A 21,760-nucleotide genomic window follows, 5' to 3' on the forward strand; every position below is an offset into this window, starting at 1 on the left:
GAACAAGTTACACATCGAATAGTTTCTTTTTGCGAAACGTGGAGGAAAAATTTTCGAATAAATTGAATTTCAAAGATTCCAATAATCATTAAAATATCAATCTTGTTCTCGGGAAAGACCGGAAATAAACTCCCACTGTGTGACGATAAAAAGTTGCAGAAAGCAACTCTTATGCAGTCGCCGTTTGTTGTAATTTACGACACGAGCGAACGATTGCATACGAATGAAAAATATGGGGTATCGCTCTATAATACTAAATTTCATTCAACGGTCGATGGTGCCGCGTAATCGCGATTGTGTTATCGCGAACGTTGACCCCTCGACGATATTATGTGGGCGTGCGCTCTGAAATTACCGGATGTCTATTTAACCATAGCTCTCGGACTCACGAAGGTCTACATATGTTTAACAACCGCGAGGGCTGTTTCGAAAAACAAGAGAAAATTCACCTCGCGTTGACCAATCAATACCAGGGTTTACTCGGTGCAGACGTAATGTTCGCAGAAAAGCCAACGTGACATTTGACTTTCGAACTATGCCATCGGCATTTGCAGGTGTGCCCGCGGTTCACTCTTGTCTCATGATTAAATATCCTCTTTCGATCATGATATCAATTTTCGATTAAAGAGTTTATTTTCCCGAACCTTTCCTGGATCGATATTTCTAGATTCAGAAAATGATTTGAAAATAAACTCTCAGATTATTTATTTCCCTATTTAGAATATTTACAACCTTTTTATCTTCTTCAAGATTATAATTAAATTTTTATGCAGAGTATAAAATGCACGTAGTGTATATATGTTCCATAAAATTAATATCGAACTCGGGCAATGATCGAAATCATAATCGCCCATAAATTTTCGTCATCGCAGAGATTTTCTCTCGAGAAAGGAAAGGAAATGAACGCGAAAGCGATGAGAAACTACGCTTCATAGAAAGTTACTGGTGAACCAGTTTCACAGAAATAATCTATTTAAGTTATATCAAGTCGTTATCAGGGAACAATCTTTTCCCGAAGCTCGTAACAGTGCCATGTGCGAACTGCGCAGACTTCACGTAATGAATATTTTCATTTATCTGACGATAGGCGATCTATGGATATTCAATTATTATAAGTCTGAGGTAACTCATTCCATTTAATTCAATTTTCTCAACTATAAATTTAATTCGATCTTAAATAATCGCATAGTTATTCAAGTTTTTTTCACATTAGGTTTAATTAGATTTTTATTTCTCTCTTAATTATAATTTTATTTATTAATTGTGAATTTAAGATCAATTTTCTAGAAGATACGAAAACATCATAATCATTCTTGTTTCAAGGATTATATAAAATAAAATAGACAAGCGTTATTACAATCGAAGTCACAGCTCGATTCTTTCTGGTCATTTTTATTTAATCAATTTTTACTTTTGTTTTTCAATCGATTATCGATTTTTCCAATTACAATGCATGACTTCGATCGCAAAGTCGCCCGAAAATTCGATGACATTCGTTTTCGAACGATTTTATTTAATCAATCTGTGAATGGATATACACATTCGTATCACTTCGCTACTTTCTTTCATCCCTCTCTTTCCTTCCTCGATCATTATTGTCCGTTCTGCTCGTACGCAGTCGGCTGAAAACAACAAGGTTGTAGAAGGATAGAAGCTACATCTACCCGCGGTCGATCCTTGCTTCGGAAGTAAAGCGGCGGCAAAAACCGAAATCGCTCTCCTCTTGAAAACGATCGATTGCGTTCGCGAAAATCGGTCTCGCTTTCTTGCGAGGCTCCATTTTTAGCGGCCCTCGGAATAGACGCTCTAATCGTCGTTGTGTTCATTAAGCGGTAGTCATTAAGCGAACGCCATGTCTAATTAAACATCATAATCGCGATGAAACGCCTCGACGAAGCATGTCGTTAAAAGTCTCAAGTCGAAGAAAATTACGCGCGTAATTTACATAAATATATATCTCTTATTTAAACCATAAAATAACAAAAATAACAAATCTATAAAAAACATTCATTAAAATTTCCTATCAAACGTAATCATAAAATTATTCGCAAAAGAACTAAAATTTTTGCAACAATATAATTATATTAAATTGATAAATATATTAAAGTGGTAGAGAGATTATATAATTATTCTTAGTATTTGTTAAACATTATAGATAGAGATAAAAGAATATTAAGTAGAAATAATAGATAATAAAAATAATAAAATAATAAAAAGATTAATAAAAAGAATATTAAATAAAAATAATAGAATATTAAATAGAAATAATAGAATATTAAATAAGAATAATAGAGATAAAATAATATTAGAAATAATAAGATGATAAATTAATCGGGATAAAAACATTTAAATGCGAATGAAAAATATTCAATAAAAAAATTCTGAACAGATCGATGTCAGATTTTGGTTTATTTGAATTGTTTGTTGCAAAATAATTGCTACAGATCGGCGTAACATTAAGATCGTCGGGAGAGAAAAGCGTCGAAGAATTGCCGTCGAAAAGGCACGCTTTACTCCCGAATGGACCGAATCGCGGGACGATAGTATTAGGATGACAAAGAGCGACCGTGTTACCGGTTCGTCGAGCAAAAGCGATCCCCACGAGAGCGAATATCGTGCATCCGCTGTCACCAAGTGTAAAGACATTATTAGCGTAAAGGGGGATGTGAGGATATTAAGAGGGGGCGGGGACCGGGGCGGAAGAGGCAAGATCCTTGCGTGCGAGCGCAAGAGATACAGGACGATATTTGGTATACACATATATATATAGTATATATATATAGAGCCAGCTAAGCATTCTACGATACGATCGAACTGTCGAAGACGAGAGGCGCGATGTTCGGTCTCGCAAATTTTGCCGTCATCCGAGAAAAAAAAAGAAGAGAAAAATGCACGGGCAATTTTGAAAACACTCGATGATACAATTGTAATCGCGCATGATGGAGCAATCGTTAATCCTTTTGACTTTGGGGACAATGCGATAGAAAATTTTCAAAACACTCGATGATACAATTGTAATCGCGCATGATGGAGCAATCGTTAATCCTTTTGACTTTGGGGACAATGCGATAAAAGATTTGACGATAATAAAGAGAAAATATTGTGTTGAAAAATTTTGGAATTAATATATTTATATAAATTTGATAAAAAAGAAAACCGACGACTTCAAGCACAGCAATATTATAATTATATGATAAAAAATACTCTTCGATTAATATAATAATTGTGCCGAGTCACTGGAGTAATTTTAACCCTCGAACAGCAGAATGCGTTCGGTATTTTTATAAATTTATTTATAAAATTAATGTTAATTGGTGTTAATTGGGGATGCGTGTCTCTCTCTACAGAAGCCAAGCAATCTCAGAAAGCGTTCTGAAAGGATCACGTTTTATCGAGAAGAGAGATACGTGCTAATCGCATCGCTTTACACATCTGGCAATCTTCTCTCGTTTCGACGTTCCGAACGATCGATCGGTTAATACGATTTATCCGCGATTCGTTAACCGATTATTATGATTAATATTGTTTCTCGGTCCAGCCACGCGTCCACCGAGCCGAGAATCGCCAAACTCCCAGACTTTTTCTTCCATCTTATGTGAAACTTGAATAGATTTGAGCCGCTGACTGGAAAGGAAATGCCTAAACAGAAACTTCATTATAAAAATGCATTTAAAAAATTATTCATCTTGTACAAATATATAAAAAAATATAAAAAAAAGTACAATATAACGCGGTCGATATAAAAAAAAATACATCAATAGTATAATTAATAATTTAAGGCAAGTAAACGAATGCATTTTCCGGCATTAATTTTAACTGAAAAAAATAAAATTTCTTAAAAAATAAAGTTTTATTTATTTACAACATGATTTTTTGATTTTTGTGATCCTTTTCCAGTCATCGCTTGGACTTCAAAACTGAAAGCTAGAAATCTCAAGTGAAAATTTGTTCGCTTTCCTTTTCATCGTCTCAATTAAGGATGAGAGCAAAATTGGGAGATTGCGACTCCTCGACTCCAGGACGGTAGGTCCAAACAATCGCCTGCCTTGAGGCAAGGGACCGATTAGGTCCAACAGCGATGAGATTGCTGTGATTGGTTGAAACAATATGTGGCTGTCGCCCGCAATTCTGGGATACAATCTCAGTGATAACGCTCAAATTTATGAAATAGCACCGTTTCTCTGAAAATCAGATAAATATCCATCTATACAAGAATACATATAATTGTATACATATCAAGAATTATGTAATTATAAAAATATACGTAAGACGATCATCAACTTAATCATGGAGAACATGAAATCGAGAAAAATATTATTGCGAAATCGCTACGATGACATATCCCAGAACAGCAGACTATGCCCAAAACTGTCGAACTTTCCACAGAACGTCTTTATTCGGAACAAGTCGATAATATGACACTCAATAAATAACAGAACTTCTACATCTCCAAATTCTGCCGTTAGATTGTCCTGCCGAATCGCCGAGTGCGAGGTTTCCGCGTGAAACATGCTTCTCCCTTATCACGAGTATAAATAAAAAAAAAAAGATAAAATTTCCAGAGTTTCGATTGCGCAATTATGGAATTCTTTAGCCTAATTATTCTTTAAAGAAAATACAAAATTTCAAAATGTTATACAAAAACCCTCGATTTTATATTTTTTATCTTACAATTTTTCCCAAAAAAAATCGCGCGATCGATGCTCCAGTTCGATTTCTTTCGGTGGATCGACCACATCTTTTTCCTTTTTTTTTTTTCGAAGTTATATATATTTCGCGAATTTGAATATTATATCTAATCAGGCACTTGAAAAAAGAGAAAAATTGTTCTTTTTGAATAATTTTATAATTTTTACTTGTTCGTGTTTCCTTGAGCGGTCAACGATCCTCGGAGCCCCCGGAAGAGACGTGAAAGACGAGGCGCTGTAATTTGCGAGAGAGTAAAGCAACGGAGTGTTCGCGGGGGAGATTCGGAAAGACAACCCCTGAAAAATAAAGGAATTATAATAACGATGCGTAGATCATTTAATGTAGGTACGTACACGTGTTGTACGGCGCGCTCTTTCAATGCTGTTTTCATTTCATTTTCATTTCTTTTTTTCTCTTTTCTTTTTCTTTCGTGTTTTTGTTTGTCGAGAAGATGTCCGGTGGTGGTACCGGATGGTAGATGGTAGCGGGCGAGAGTGGTGGTCGAAAGAACGGAAACCAGCAGCAGGGTGCCTACTGAAGATAACAATACAGGAAGCAAGCGATCGATCCTTTCGTCACCGCGCTAACCACACACACCTCGAACAATAACGACGTAAACAACATATCATCATATATACACGAGCCCATCTCTCTGCCATTAACTTTAATCCTAATTCGATTTCTCGCGTCCTCTTTTTTTTTACATAATCAATCGAACTAGAACGAAAGTCAACCAAGTCTCGTCGAATTTTCCTAATATCGATTAATTCCGATACTTGATCCTTCTCTTTCTTTCTAAATTCAGGAAAGAGATAAACAACTACTCGAAAACTAAAAATGAGAAATTCATCGACATCGGTGAAACTGACCAATAAACGATACGTAGCCGATTTCGCCGATGTCAATGAATTTGTATCTCAATTCGATGGAATCATTCTCCCGTTCTATGCTAGTTTCTAAAAGAGACAAATAATGATCTAAGAACTAGGGTTAAAATTAACTGACATAATTCGAATCGATAGATGAACGATACAATCGATACTTTAGCTGCTCCGTTAAAATGACACACAATTACTTTCAATTGACTACATCAAAGTCAACGAGATCTTAGCTTCTAGGAACAGCGTGTTTTATAGGTGGACCTAACGACAGAAACTATAGTAGACACAGTATATATATATATATATGTATATAGAGAAACATATAGTCTCTGATTAACATTATCAATAGACACCCTGAATAGAGATTTAAGAGCGTAGTGTAGAGTAGATAGAAGGTACAGAGATGTTATAAATGGACAGAGATAGGTAAAAAAAATTCGGGAAGTGCCAAAAATTGAAGATGGGAAAGTCCGTTAAAATCGTCTTATGCAGAGGACAAAAAGAAACCGAGTGTGCCCGATCGTAGAGCAAATTACAACAGTGTTACATATCAAGACATCTATGCTACTAACAATCCACAAAATGCTTAATTAGCAGGAAGGATTTCAAAAAATGACAAGTGGTTGCGCGAAATAGAAAATCTTCTGAGATCGGATGCTCTACGATTGGCGCGAGAATCGGCGAAACATAATAAAGAAAATGGCACAAGTTAAGAGTTGGCAAGTTGGTTTAATTTCACGAACACCCCTGTACTTACCACTTACTCAACCATCGCCAACATTGTTCCTCTAGCAAAAAAAAAAAGAGGCCTTTTTTTGAGTCGAGTCGATTAGTCTCGTTATATTTATTCTTAAGAAACCTCTCCTCCAATTAATTTAAAATTTTCCTTTAAATATATAAATTAATTTTATATTTTTGCTATATTTTTAAATTTAAATTTATCCCGTCAAAATAGGTCACAAAATTAGTTGCATTTTTCTTTACTTTTAAATTGAAATTTTATGAATTTATTTATGAACATTTTTTATAATTAATTTAAATATTACTGTTAATTTAAATATTAATAACATAATTAATTCTTGCCAAAATGCTAATTTTTAAATTCGTAAAAATAATTTTAAAAAAAATTCTTTTTATAACTTGATTTTGCTTGATTTTATATCACTAAAATGCATCGACTCGACTTTGAAAGTTAACAAAATAAAATTTGTGGACAGAAGAGAGCGAATTTTTACTACTGCAGCTAGTGTATTTTAAATATATATTCACCCGATTTCTCTTTTGAATCATAGAACTAGTTCAGTAAGTAAAAAAAGAAGAAAAGAATGAGATAATTAATTTAACTAAGCAAAACCCATTCGTCATTTATCTGCAAATCTTTCGAGAAAGTTTCACTGTCCGAAAAAAACCTATTATTCACTTATCATTATATTTTTTCTAAAAAAAATTTAATCAACGACTTTTCTCGATTAATTTTCTAGAAAAATATAAAAAAATCTACCAAAAAAACAAATCTTAATCCTTTCAAAAGTTTTACAAAAATAAGTGGGACAGTTTTCTTTTGTTGATTTATGCATTTTCGATCGTTCTGGATCTTTACTTCAAGTAGCGAAATAAATATTTCTTATATTACGGACAATTTCAAGATTCTTCATTTTGAAAACTCTATTCAATCAAGTTAATTCAGTTATTCAATTAAATTATCATCCAACTGCAGCGTAAAACACTCTCCAAAATAACATTGTAAATGCATAATAGCTGAGGAATAGCATAATGGAAACGGTCTACTGTGCGAGAAAAGGGGTAGAAGAGGAATCTCTGTCTTTGTCTAAGCGGGTCACTTTGTCATAGTCCAAAGTATAATCACTTCCCGAAAAAAGTGCAGGGGTCAATCATTGATTTTATGACATTAGGAGGCAAATATATCAGGTTTTTCAATGATAAAATACGCTCGCACATATTTAATTAGAAAACTCCGAAGATCTTGCCAGCTAATATCAATAATAATATTATTTATCATATAAAAATATTTAAAAATATTTTTCCAGAATTTAAAGATTTTCTAGAGTTTGAATTAAAATAATTTGTTTTTCTTCTACGATTATATTTTTTTTAATTATATTAAACGTATAATTTTATAAAAAAAAATGTTTTGAGTTTATTTCGATATATCAAATTTTGATTTGACATTAAATATAATATAAAATAAACATAAAATATTTATAATTTATATTTATTGCTTACTTTACTTTTATAAATATAATTAAAAAAAATCAAATCAAGGTTATTAGAAGCTCAACTATCGAGAGAGAAATTATTTTATCACTGAAATTGTTCTGTTGCATTATATAATTACCTCTTTGTCATAATTGAAGAATTCGTTGCAGTAGGCGACAACTCTATAATTTGTAAGATTCATTTAAAACAATTTTTATTTAAAGTATCCTTACAAATTGAGTGATTCAGCCAAATCTTGCATCGAATCCGGATTACCCGATTGACCTATTCTGGAAGGGGAGCGGGGAGGAACGTTATTGCGCGCCGCAAACGACGTTGTCGTCGCGACAAGAATGAGAAACGCAATCTCGGTGGATATCAGCAACGCGATATAATGGTTGTTCGACGAAAAAGAAAACTGCGTAGGATAAGTAAAATAGATAAGATAGTCGGTTCGCACTGGCATTCTCGCGCAGAGCAAACGACGATATATTATTACAGAGCGACGAGTATTATTTTAGTTTCATTCCGTAGAAAAGGCGATGAAATTTGCTCATGGTTGTTGGCTCACCTGGCACTCACGACCAACGTAGCGTGGCGCGCACATATTCGCAGTCGATGCAAACGATTAGTGTGTTTCGTGTTTGTATTTTTTTTAGTTGTTTTTTTTTGTAGTAGCATAAAAAGAAGAAGAAGGCGATGAAAAAGCCGACCGTTTCCAGCGCGCACTCGATTTCTTCGAAAGAATCCTCTCAGGCACCGATGACGTGATGACATGCGTGTGTTTCTCTCTCTCTCTCTCTTTCATTCTTTCCTTCTTTCTTTCTCTATCCCTATATCGTTTTGTTTCATTCAACAATAAAAATAAAATAAAATAAAAAAACCGTGAGAGAGTGCAGGATGCGAATTTTACCGCGTGAATTTTTTCCGTTTTCTCTCTCTCTCTCTCTCGTTATTTCTCTTTCTCTCTCCTCTCTCTCTCTCTCTCTCCCTATCTCTCTTTCTCTCCCTTTCTGGTTCGTGTATGTGTGATTTTATCTATCTCTTCCTCAATCAGGTCCAGACCCTACGAAAATTAGGGGCGGGCCCACAGCACGAAGTGCAGCGGCGGGGGGTTGGGCCCGTCCATAGGGGGTGATCATCTGAAGCGCGGATGCATCATCGGCGCCAACATCGGCCCAGGAAAGCCCATCGGCGCGGCGGCGAAAGCCGGATGCATCGCGGCGCCCGGTGGTATGGCTCCTATCATGCCTGCAAAGTAACGCAGCGTCAGATTAGTTAGTTCCGCGACCGAGTATTTGTGGAGGAAAAAAGAAAGAAAGTATATCGCCCACGTGCGGTAGATACATGTTCTTTTGATTGTCCGATCTCGACGCCGCGCGAGACGGCGTCATATTTATGGAATCCCCCGTAATAGGATCTCTCTCTCTCGCTCTCTTTGAATTGTATTCAGGGTCCCCGATATACTTACGTCGCAACTATTTCCGTTACAAGGTAAAAAAATAAATCCTGTATGTGTCGTGTTAATGCGCAATTTTAATCTTTCGTATCTTTTTTTTTTTTTTTTTTTTTGTAACTTTTATTACTGAATTATATTATGGTCGCTTTTGGAGGACCACATGTCCTTCAGCGTAAAATAAGTCATAAAATTGCCGTGGCGTCTTGAATTTAATCTCAAAAGATTCCTAATGATTTAAGAGAAATAATTCTGGTCTACACAGTTTATGAAATAAAAATTGTAATTAAGAATTGAAGCTCTTTTCAAGAGAAAATTGATATTAAAAATTTGATATTAAAAATAGACTTTTAAAGTCTCAAGTCTAATTATTTTCGATTAGAGATCATTGTTGAGCTAAATTCTTCATCACAAATAAATTTTCAGAAACATTTCAATTTTTCAAGAGATATTTTAATTTTCTTTTGGATGCAAATTTCGAAGAATCTATCTTTAGAATTTTTAAGTATATATTATTTAATCTTATATATATAATATAAAGCATCTTGGAAAACTCATGCAAAATTTCTCAAAATAAATAATTTGTATATACATATTTTTCTTAAGATCTAAAAATTTTATATGTGTAAGAATTGATGAATAAAATATAATTAAAAATTCCCGACGAAAAGCAATATATCAAATATTCCTCTTTAAAATAAAAATGTATACACATAATCATAAGTTAAAAATTCATTACACAAAATGGTAAATTAAAAATTTTTTAATATAATTTAGCTTTTTAATCCCGACTTATATTTCGTGATTCGATGATACAATAATATTCAGATCTAAAGTATGCCATGGTTCAGACTCATGTTTCGCCGAAGAAGAAGTTACCTGACAGCCGAACGATTACTGCACCGAAAGAAATTCATATATTTTAATTTAGATTAGATATTCGCGAGATATTATTTGATTAATTTCCTTCAATCGACCACTCAAAGAGCACTTTTCAGCAATCTGTCTCTCATCGAGATAAATATTAGTCGATCGAAGGAAAATTTTCGATTTCTAAGCAAAATATGCTTTTTTGAGAATCGAGATGATGAATTTTTCTCTAGTCTCTCTTCCTCAAGTACTTTAAATACCCATGGCACGTGCCCAAAATCTGCTCACGTGCTACGTACTACCCAGCAATCTCTGATTAAATGCGAATCTTCAAACTAGATACGATAGGTATATATATATATGTATATATATAATATATAGATATATATATGTACGAAGAATTCAGCTCAGCATGCAGTGCGCCGCATACGCAATACAAGTCACAAACAAAACTGACAAGAAGGTGGTACCACACAAAGAAAACCTCACACCATACAAAGAACGAGTCTCGCTTGGGTACACGCAATAGATTTTATATTTTTTTCGATATCATATAATATTATAATACGTATGCAAAGCCCGCAGAGATCGCTCAGCTGTCGGCCAATCTTCCAAGACGCGTTGCTCCAAAAACGCGTTTAAATGTCAAAAGATCCAAATATCAGAGATCCTTAAATTCTATAGCGTTTCTATAGCTTTTAGTTTTGCAATCGAGCATGAAGTAATTGGCTTGAAACTTTCAAAAGCACCGAAACGCGCTAATAAATCGATAAAATCAAATTGCTCAACACAAGAAGCGATATCTTTTTCTCGCTCTCTCTTTCATATTTACGCGGATACTTATTCGTGACACGTAACATAATAAAGAGAAAAAATATCGTGTTAATCGAGCGGACCCTCGGTTGAGCGCAAGAGTTATTATAGATATACTAGGTAACGTGAAGTCGTTTACTTACTGTTTTGTTTGGCTCAATTTATCTAAAATCTTTTGATTGTGTAACACAAAAGCTAGGCTATGGTGTGAGGGAGATACGTTACGTTCGTTCTCGTTGCTAGTTTTCTCGCGTTTTTTTTCCATGAGAACAAAAATAAAATAAAATAAAAGGCACCGAAGAGCATGGTGAGAATATAATTCGATCCCTTCCCTCTTCACTCCATCATTATCTTATTTATTTATTATACTTTGTTTCGATACTTCAGATCTGGCGATCCACCTTCCATTTGTACGCTCTTGACAGTCAACTTTTCCGTATAAAATAAGAATAACATTGTTTATCATGTGCGTTTATTTTACAAATAATTTTTTATCTTAGATTTTTTAAATTCTTTTAATCTCAGATTTTTATAAAAATTCTACAACTACTAATTTCCGTTAAAATAACAATAATAACTGAAATTAATAACTGAAATTTTCTTACTAAAGTTTTTACGGAGAAATGACTCCGAATTAATTAAGAAAACGAGAGATAAAAAAGTGGCTCGATAGATCCGCGACATTTTGATTAGCATTGAAGAATAAATTATAGCATAATTTTAATATGATTATAATGATATTATTACTTTATCTCGATCACCAATCGAATACGAAGAAGGAAGGGACAGATTGCGAGAGAAAATAATTATCGTTACATAATTATATCATTTCTTTCTTTTCTCTACATTTTTTTTCTTTGGAACGACAACTTCGAACGACTGTCAGTACCGTGCCCAAAGAAGCAATTTCTTTACTACTATATCACAACACCAGGATTCCAAGCTATATATATATAAGTAATATATAAGTAATATACTGAAAAGAGAGACAGGATGGTAACACGGCTGCTGGCGAGGTAAATAATGGCGTATGTGAGTCGTAAGAAGTAACATGGTTAAATCGAGATAGTGTGAATAAAGAAGCTGATGAGAACGTAAAAGAAACAAAGAAATCATACATGATGTAAAAATAATGTAACGGTCGAGCGGCCGGAAATATCTCTTTCTCTTGTTCTCTCGTCAATGAATTGTACTAGGAATTGTACAGAGTCTACAAAGATAAAGAAAAAAAAATGTGTATAAAATTAAGAAATTGTAAAGAAGAGAAGAGACGTTACGCGACAAGTATCGATAAAAATAACATTAATTTAAAAATGCATAATGTGCGAGGGTAGATGCATCCCAATGAAAAGAGAGAGAGAGAGAGCGACCGCTCATGTATTAGTGACTGATTAAAACATTCTATATATTTTACCAAAAATCTTGTTACTTTAATCTCTAGAGAGAACACATTTTCAGGTCAGGATGCGTGTCCAAAACAAAATTCTGACAAATTAGACGAAAAAATTGGAATCCAGAAGAAAGTGTCATTGGCCGCTCGACCCACTCTCGTCCAGTGATAATATTACGAATATACAAAAATATATGTACGATAGCACGCGAAAGCCATTCGAACAGATTCCTACGATTTCTAAATCGCTGTTCGAAGAGCGTTTTCGTGCTGTTGTATATATATTATAGGTATATACGTACATACGTACATATGTAGGTGTATTAATGACAATGATGACAAGATTAATCAACAATGTAAGAATAATAATAATAATAAATATAACAAGATATATAGATATATATATGTATATAGATATATAGGCCATGTCACCGCATGCTAATTGCTAAGGACCAACCTTGTAGCGCTTGTATTGTAAAACACGGTTTTAGTAACCAGACTGGGTTCGTTCGACACTCACCGAGGAGTGACCGGGCGCCCTGCAAACGCACCGTTAAAACGTATAAACGCACAAGGACTACAAGACGTTGCGTCGTCGAGATTCTGTGGCGTATCATTCGGTCGAGAATCTTGAGATCTCTACACCTCTATCTGAATAGTCATGTGACATTCTTATCGCCTCTCTTTCTCTTTGCTGTCTCGAGTCAGTAGTAATATTCGCAATTTCGTGCACGTTGTCAACATTTTAATCTCTTTCCCCCCATCAAATGTCCAGTCTGTTTCTTATTTATCTGTCCCATCACACTCGTTGTCTTTATCTCTCTCTAAGCATATAATTATTTTATATTCAAAAAATAGAAATAGTTGTTATATCGTGAATAATTGAAGCAAATATTGTATTATAATGTAGAGCTGAATTAAACTAAAATATGTCAAATTAATCTTTAATTAACGAGTCTATTTTTTATTTGCACTTTCCAAAACTTTTCCTCGGTTTTCGACCGAGTAGAAGGTAAGGATAATCAATGTAAGGATCGTGTTTACAGAAACGAAATGTAGGGATACAATACATCGCATTCCCGATAGAATCGCAATCCATAAGATTAAAATAATTCAATGATAGAGAAGACTTAATTACTCATTACTTGAAAAATATTTAATTGATTTTATTACGTAAGATATAAAAATATTTATATTTATGTAGAATTGTCATTAAAAATAAATACTTCATCGGAAATATTGCTTTTTCTTCTATTTGAATAAATAATCATTGATATTTATTATATTACTGATATATGTATATGTCCTCGAAGCAAAAAAGATTTGAGAGAACATTCTTACAGTGTTTCCAAAACGGAAAGCAGCACAAGACTATTCAAAATACCTTATTCAAAGTTTCGCGATAAAAAAAATTGAACCATCGATACAATTATTTACGTACACCGATTAACTGTTACCGTCTGCAACGGCTGGTAGAAGGGGAGAGCGGTTGAAAAAATTGATAAAAAGTACTAAGGGGAAAATTTCGAAATTTCAACGATAAGAGGGAATAAAAAAGACAATACGGCAGCTTTGTTCGAAAGAGGGCGGAAGGGAGTAAAATTGTTCGCAGATCTTAAACCCGCAGAGACTTACCTGGCGGCAGGCCCATGGGGGGCGGTCGCATCATGTTACCTCCATGAATGAGAGCAGGCGCTAGAGTCATGGTGGGTCGCATTAGGGGCGCCATCAACGCCACCGAACTGACCGGCATCGCTGCCGCTGAAGCCGGCACCATGACTGCCTGCGGTGGCCGCGGGAACCTTTGCTGTTGTTGTTGCAATGCGTTTAACGCTGCCGCCTGTTGCTGTCGCTGCTGTTGATCCGCCTGAAACGCGGCCGCCGCGTTTGCAGCAGCCGCCTGCTGCTGCTGTTGCTGCACTTGTTGTTGTTGTTGCTGCACTGCTTGCTGCTGCTGCGCTGCCGCTTGTTGCAACGCGGCGGCTTGCTGCTGTTGGTTTGCCGCTGCCGCTGCTGCAGCCGCTACCGCAACCGCGGCCGCCGCTGCTTCCGATTGCGCCGATCGCCCAGACTCATCAGTCTGTCGACGTTGATACTTAGGTAGCCTTGCTCTAATTTCCTCCTTCAAAACAAATCATTCATTTAAAAATTGCTTTGCATCATCTTAAAAAATCTTTCGAAATTAAAAATGCAGAGATAAAACAAGATGAAAAGATAAAGAAGAGTCTAGCATATGTATTTTAAAATCAATGATATAGATTAGAATTAGGAAAACAGAATTCATATAATTGGAAATAAAAGTCAAGATATATAAACTTACTAAACTGAGATCCTCCGGAGGGTGAATGATTTTACTAGCGGCTCCGGTAGTTGCGATAAGATTAACTTTTTGATCGCCGCCGGCAAGATTGTTTCCGGCTACAGAAACACCGGCTTCGCCGGCACTGCTATAAGCGGGGAATGTCGGCTTTACCGGCCCTATAGAACTGCCACCGCTGGCCACAGATGTGATCGGTTTAAAGTCAGTGCCCAGAGGTGCGGAACCGCTGACCGACGCAACCGTCGATGCCGCCGACGTCGAAACAGCAGCGCTTGGGAACAGCGGACGCGACGGCGGAATCGATGCACCCGAAACTGGTGGTTGCATACCAGAAGGCATGCCTGACATGCCAGGCATCATGCTAGAAAAGAAAAATAAATTGAATAAAAAAAGTTTAAATTAAATTAGATATTGATAAATAAAGAGATTAATTAATAAAAAATTAATATAGTTATTTTATTTCACAATAAAATTTCTTTTAATCGGGAAGCATACCCTGGACCCATGAACGGAGGTCCCACGTGGCCCATCGACATCATAGGATGCATAGGAGGCATACCGGGATGCGGAGGCATACCAGGATGTGGTGCCATGCCGTGATGCGGCGCCATACCAGGTAATGGTGGCATACCAGGTTGTGGAGGCATCCCGGGTTGTGGGGGCATTCCGGGTAATCCAGTTCCCATACCGGACATCGCGCCCGGTGCAGAACCCAATAGACCTTCCGGTTTCGCCTTCTTCTGTACAGGTTCGTCTTCACCGGACGATGGTGTACCTGGCCTGCCGCCATTTCGCTGCCTTTCATGTTCCTTTGCGTCATTTGGCGGTATACCTTCCATTCCATAAATCTCTATCTCGATATTGCTACGATTTGGCAATGAATTGGGTACTTTATCTATTGCTTCTTTATGAACCTGCAAAGAAAAGAATCAATCTTAAAATGATGTTAAATAGATGGGACATAAAATTTGTTCTTTGTAATTATTCTTTTCTTGAAATTAAAATGAAATAAATAATTATTAATTAAACATTTTAGACAAAAAAAAAAGAGTATAGAAAATGCATTATAAAGAATAGATAGTGCAAATGATGTAATATATAATTATATTTACCTGCATACAATGTATACTAAGCCCTGGTCCCGTATATAATTTCTTATGACAGATATGACATTTGAAGTGCTTTGCCTTCTGATGTTGAATGAGAATCTTCTCATCTTCAAATTCGCGATTGCAATACCTTTTGAAAAGTGGATTAAGGAAATCATAGGAAATTTTTAAAAAATTTTTTATGCAATAGTTATGTATATTAAATCAAATCTATCAAATGTATAAGAGCAATATTATAAATGACCTGAAAGGAAATATTATATGGTTTATTATAGAAAAATAGAAGTATGTAACATTAAAAGAATAGATTAAAAAAATTAACATTTGTATTACAAAAATGAATTTTTTTTTAAATTTTTAAAATCAAAATTCTGCTTCAAAGAGTTTCTTTATGTTTATAAAGTAATTTAAAAAATATATACTATATTTATATATGTATATGTGTATTTCCTCTTCAAATTTCTAATTATTATTTATAATTTAAATAAACAAATAGATAAATAATTTCAAAATCAATTCTTGACTTGACTCAAAACAAATTGTAAATTATCTCTCTGAATGCAACTTCTCATGTAAGAAGTCTTTATTCAATTCATAGTTTTTTTATAGATTAAATGCATACAAAAGTCAGTATAAAAAAATTAATTTTTTTACACTTCTCATTCTTATCATAAAATTTTATACAGATTATTCAAGATTAATATCACAAAATAGATTCTATTGATTCTGTTTGATTCATCTAATTCTTTATAGAATCCTTACATTTATTATAGTTTATTCAACATTCTCATTGTTTAAAAATAATTTTATATGAATCATTACAAAGGAATTCTCACAACTAATTAAAAAAGTACTTATTTAATTAGCTATCTAATTGCCTATTTATTTAGACATTTTCATGTCAAGTGATTGGAACTATGAAAAATTGATGTGAGAATTCTTTTATGATGACCCATATAAAATTATTTCTAAACAATGAGAATGTTGAATGAATTATAATAAATATAAGGATTCTAAATTTGAAGAAAAATAGATGAATCGAACAGAATCAGTAGAACCTATTTTGTGATATTAATCTTGAATAATTCATATAAAATTTCATGGATAAGCAAGGAATGTAAGAAAATAAATTTCTTAATGCTGACTTGCATGTATTTAAAAAAACGAAATGCCTGGTTTGAGAATTACTCATGATTTTCACTGAACAGATTCCAAATCTCAATCCCTTTGGATTCATCCGCCTTCGTGTACGGAAGCCTCTCGACGGCAACTTTCGTTACATCATCGTGTAATATGCGCCACATGTATATGTATATACGCAATGACGGTGGGAAAACAGCTGCGCTGTTTCTACATACATATACATAAACACACATACACACACACATGCAAACACACACGCATGTCGCAGTGGCGCGAGGAAATCGCGTATCGATTTCCCTGCCTTCCACGGACAGGGGGAATTTTCCGCAACTTCCCCGAGCGAATCGTATCACCAGCTATCCAAATCACTGTCAATCGATCGATTTCCGCTCGCACGATCGCGTAGCTAAGGTCGCGGAGCTAAAAATACGGTTACGTAAAAGTGACTGTTGGCGACCCATCGTTGTCGTCGTCTTCCCCGATGAAACAAAAAGGATACCAACACCAGGGTCTCGACTGCTTCTTCTTCTTGCGTCCCATCCTCTCGCCGGATTATCGGAGTGACTTCTTGATCAATCGGCGGGACGCCCTTAACGATGCTATCGCTTCGACTAGCAAGTATACGGATCTCGGTAGTTACGCACTGTACACACGCACACATACGCGAAAACACCGACAGTCCAAAATGGCCGCCGCATCTCTTCCGTACGTCGCAGCGGAAGTCGCCAACGTGGCGCGTCTCAAGATTCTAGAGGATCTAGGGAATTCCCCGATGATAGGTTGCCGAGACTGGGGTTGGAAAGCGCGACCTTTGAAAATGATGAAATCGTTTAATCGGGAATCGAATCACGGCTTCAATTTATGTATGCATATATATATATATATTTTTTTTTTACACAAAATTTTCTGAGATATAAATCGTTCATAATCAATTTCTGAGATATAAATCGTTCATAATCAATTTTCTGAGATATAAATCGTTCATAATCTGGACAGATAAAAGCAAATGAAATGTAAAGGGTTTCTACTTATAATAAAACTCAGTGTTGCTGTAATAGAGATAAAAAAAAACTAAATCACGTCCAGGATATATGCATGACATGTAAGTTATATATTAATATATAAAAAGATATTTGTATGATATATATAAAATTGTTACGCAAAGATTATATGTAATTAGTAAATTGTCATAATTAATCGTAATCAATTGTAGCTATCGTACTTCCTGAACGCGATCTGAGAAATGTGATTACAAATTTGTCCTTCTACAGTCACATCTAAATCTCTAACACGCATATATGCATAACATTTATAAAAAAAAAACACACACAAATTAGCTTGATACTATTATGATTGCATTAATTTTCATAAAATTTTTATAACAAAGTTTCGTCGAAAGTGGATAGAAAACCTTTTATGATTAGAGAGAAAATTTCTGTTAGCTGGCGATTCTTTGTTGCAGCGGAATATCGCTCTCGGAATCACTAGATTCGTTGGTGCCTGTAGGATCATCCGAAGAGCTCTCGCTCTTTGTGTCCTCTGTTTCTGTCTTCCGCATTTTATTTAGCTAAATTTATATTACATAAATTATATACTATATCATATGTAAATTATATTATTTTTAATTTAATTACATCTATGTACATTCTATTATATATACGTTAAATTACTTGAAATATTTCTCTTATGTAATATATTAGTATATTAATATATTTAGTATATTATTTAATATTGTATTAAATATAAATATTGCTGCTTAAGCAGAAAAATAAAATTGAGACTAAGCTTTACCTTTGTTTGGTGTTTATTGAGTGGTCTTTTAGGTCGCGGTATATATTTATCAGCTACAGCTTCTACTCTCCTAATGTCGAAGTCCTGATCGACTTTGGTCACTGTCTGCACTCTCTGCTGTTCAGAAGTTACATATAAATCATTAGGCTGATGATAAGAATTGTGAACATTGTAGGCCTTTTTGTTGTAAAACAATGCCGAGCATACTGTACACTTGATCAAATCATCCGGCATAGTATCTCTTTCCTTCTGCAATGCACATTATAAGAAAATATGTCAGTCTCTATATAGAACACCCCAAAATTATCGTTTTTATTCTGTTTTTGTATATATTTAAAAAAATAAATGATAAAAATTTTTTATTATTTATTACGATTTATTCTGCTTACTCGAGTATGTGCTTTCTCTAGATGCTGTTGTAAATTGAACTTTATAACATATTCAGCGCCACACAAATGGCAATAATATACACTCAGTGCATCATTCATAGAGTTTAATTTGATTTTATTGCTAGGCGGAGGAGTGGCTATAGGTTGAAACAAATATACCATTCTGCAAAATGTGATAAATAATCAATTAATAAATGCATAATAATAATAATTGTATTTTCCCAAGATCAAGGTAGACTAACTAATAAATCATTACCTTTTGTGAATAGAACGATAATGGTAATTTAGAGCTCTTTCATTGTAAAACAACATATCGCAATCCATACATTTCTTGTGTTGCTCTATCTTCTTACTTTCAGAAGAGTCATGTGAAATTTGATGATTATCCCTATGAGTCTAAACAATAGAATTTTTGTAAAATTATTGTAAAAATTATAAAAAGAGACAAAGAAAAATTAAATTATTTACCCGTAAAGGAAATTGTTTTCCGCAATAAGAACAATAAAATTTGGTCGGTGAATTAGGATGCATCTTAAATCTGTGTCTTATTGTTGCAGTTATTGTATCAAATGATTTATCACATATGTCGCATTGAGTGTCAGCATTTTTGCAGCTTTTTACAGGTCTCCCTCGTGTATCTATTTCTTTATTCGCATGTTTCCTATACAAGATATAATAGATAATATAAAATTTATTTATTGTACATATTCTTAATCACATATCATTCGTTTAATTCTCTTTTATATCTGTATATAGCATATAAAATTAAAATTTTTTCCGTGATAAATAATTTTATTTAATTACATTCATATATTTTTATTCATTTCTAATTAATTTCCAAATAATAATATTATCTAATCAACATATATTTCCTTTTTTTTTATAATATGAATTTTGAACTTTATCGATATCAGGCAACATGATATGTATAGGTGAATGTGTGTGTATTGTGTATGCTTTTTGTCTAATGTTTTGACTCGAAGAATTGAATCATTTATACTATTTGTTAGCTATGACATATTCTCCAAAAAATCTTTAGAATTCTGTGCTTATGATGTGATAACGTAATAAAATAATTAATCGACTCTGATAACCGATTAAGCAAATCAACTTGGTTATGATAACCAAATGTACCTAAAATGTTCCTGCAGTGCCTGCTTGGATCCCAACTTGGAGTTGCACAGAACGCAGTTATGCTGGCCTTCAGTACTCATTTATGACACGTTTAAATCCATAAAAATGAGGAAAACATTGGAGAAATCCAAAGAAACGTCAGATCACGAAACGCGCGAATCACCAAAATTCGAAACAAATTATAATGAATTGTCATTCAGCATAAAGTTTAACGGATCCATAGTTGTTGCTCTTATTGTTATGTTAAAATTCCATTTGTTTGTAAAAAAACAACTCGTTTCACAAGCATAATCATGTCCAGGAGACGCGACAAAAAATCAATTTTCGGCCATTTTAATTGTGTTGAAAGATACGCCATCTAACGCACGCTATATGCTCCACAAATTTATCATCTCAAAAAGTCGCGATTTTTAAAAATATTTTACCATAATAATTTATTTAGATGTTTTAAATATTTGTTAGAAATAATAGGATCTCCATGAAATAGAGATATCTTATTTTCATTATTGTAATATATATATAATACCAAATTATTAATTTAATATTTTAATCGATCGCTATTGAGATTCTATCAGAGAATTATTGATATATAATATTAACATACAAGATATATTGTTGTAATGATATATAATTAAAATATATCATTTATATTAAATTTATATTAAAATTTTCAGGAATAAAACATAAATTTGTTTTATTTTATAAAGAAGTTATAAATATATAATTTGGAATGTAGTTAATATAACTTGCCATTTCATTTAATAAACATAGAATTTATAATAATAACAATCCTAAAAAAGTAAAAAAAATAGATACACCAAATATATAAAAAGTATCCAAACTTATATATCAATTTATAATATCAATACAACCTTTATACATTTTGATTACCAATGTTTTAATCTTTTTATCTTTTTCAAGGATTAAGTTAGTTTCTAATTGAAATATAATTTAAGTAAATATAAAAGAATATTATTCTATAAATCTCTATTATCGTTTTATCATTGCATTACAATTGCATCTTTCGAATTATTGCTTAAAAGATATGATAAAATATTAATTCTTGGCAAGTTTCAGGGAAGATACATTAAATATACATATATATTTTTTTTCTATAGAAGTATATAAAACTACTTATAAAATAAATTCAATACCTTTATTCGATGCGATTTCTCCCATCTTAATTGCGATAAAATACTTTTCTTCGGAAGATATATATATATATATATATATATATAGTAGTTTTATATACTACTACATATATATAGTATACTATATATATATACTATATATATATAGTAGTTTTATATACTTTTATAGAAAAAAAATATATATGTATATTTAATGTATCTTCACTGAAACTTTTATATACTTTTATAGAAAAAAAATATATATGTATATTATGCAAAAATAAGTCAATCCATAAAATTAAAAAAAATAAGTTAATAGTGCAAAAAAATTCTGAAGTTTTAAGTTTATTTTAAACAATTCTTCTTAATTCTATAAAATTAATATAATAAATTTATTTAGTTTATTAATAAATTTCAAAATCTTCATA

The 21,760-nt window shown here is 33.4% G+C and overlaps 2 protein-coding genes across 2 annotated transcripts; both read right to left on the minus strand.

The window, feature by feature from the left end:
• Nucleotides 1-8,215: 8,215 nt before the first annotated feature.
• LOC105248524 (BUB3-interacting and GLEBS motif-containing protein ZNF207) lies at nucleotides 8,216-17,581 on the minus strand. The gene is made up of 6 exons (XM_011253355.3): nucleotides 17,388-17,581; nucleotides 15,749-15,875; nucleotides 15,132-15,550; nucleotides 14,637-14,997; nucleotides 13,952-14,438; nucleotides 8,216-9,038 (listed from the first exon to the last, which is right to left on the minus strand). Exons 1-6 carry the CDS (start codon nucleotides 17,426-17,428, stop codon nucleotides 8,926-8,928), a joined length of 1,548 nt encoding a protein of 515 aa, XP_011251657.1. The 5' UTR covers nucleotides 17,429-17,581; the 3' UTR covers nucleotides 8,216-8,925.
• A 193-nt stretch (nucleotides 17,582-17,774) lies between these two features.
• Nucleotides 17,775-20,598, minus strand: LOC105248523 (PR domain zinc finger protein 5). Its single transcript, XM_011253354.3, has 6 exons — nucleotides 20,203-20,598; nucleotides 19,537-19,729; nucleotides 19,325-19,464; nucleotides 19,069-19,231; nucleotides 18,680-18,928; nucleotides 17,775-18,455 (listed from the first exon to the last, which is right to left on the minus strand). The coding sequence occupies exons 1-6, from the start codon at nucleotides 20,280-20,282 to the stop codon at nucleotides 18,327-18,329; spliced, it is 954 nt and encodes a 317-aa protein (XP_011251656.1). The 5' UTR covers nucleotides 20,283-20,598; the 3' UTR covers nucleotides 17,775-18,326.
• Nucleotides 20,599-21,760: the final 1,162 nt, after the last annotated feature.

This window comes from Camponotus floridanus, unplaced genomic scaffold, assembly GCF_003227725.1.
Source record: "Camponotus floridanus strain SB8 unplaced genomic scaffold, Cflo_v7.5 scaffold164, whole genome shotgun sequence".
Taxonomy (NCBI): Eukaryota; Metazoa; Arthropoda; class Insecta; order Hymenoptera; family Formicidae; genus Camponotus; species Camponotus floridanus.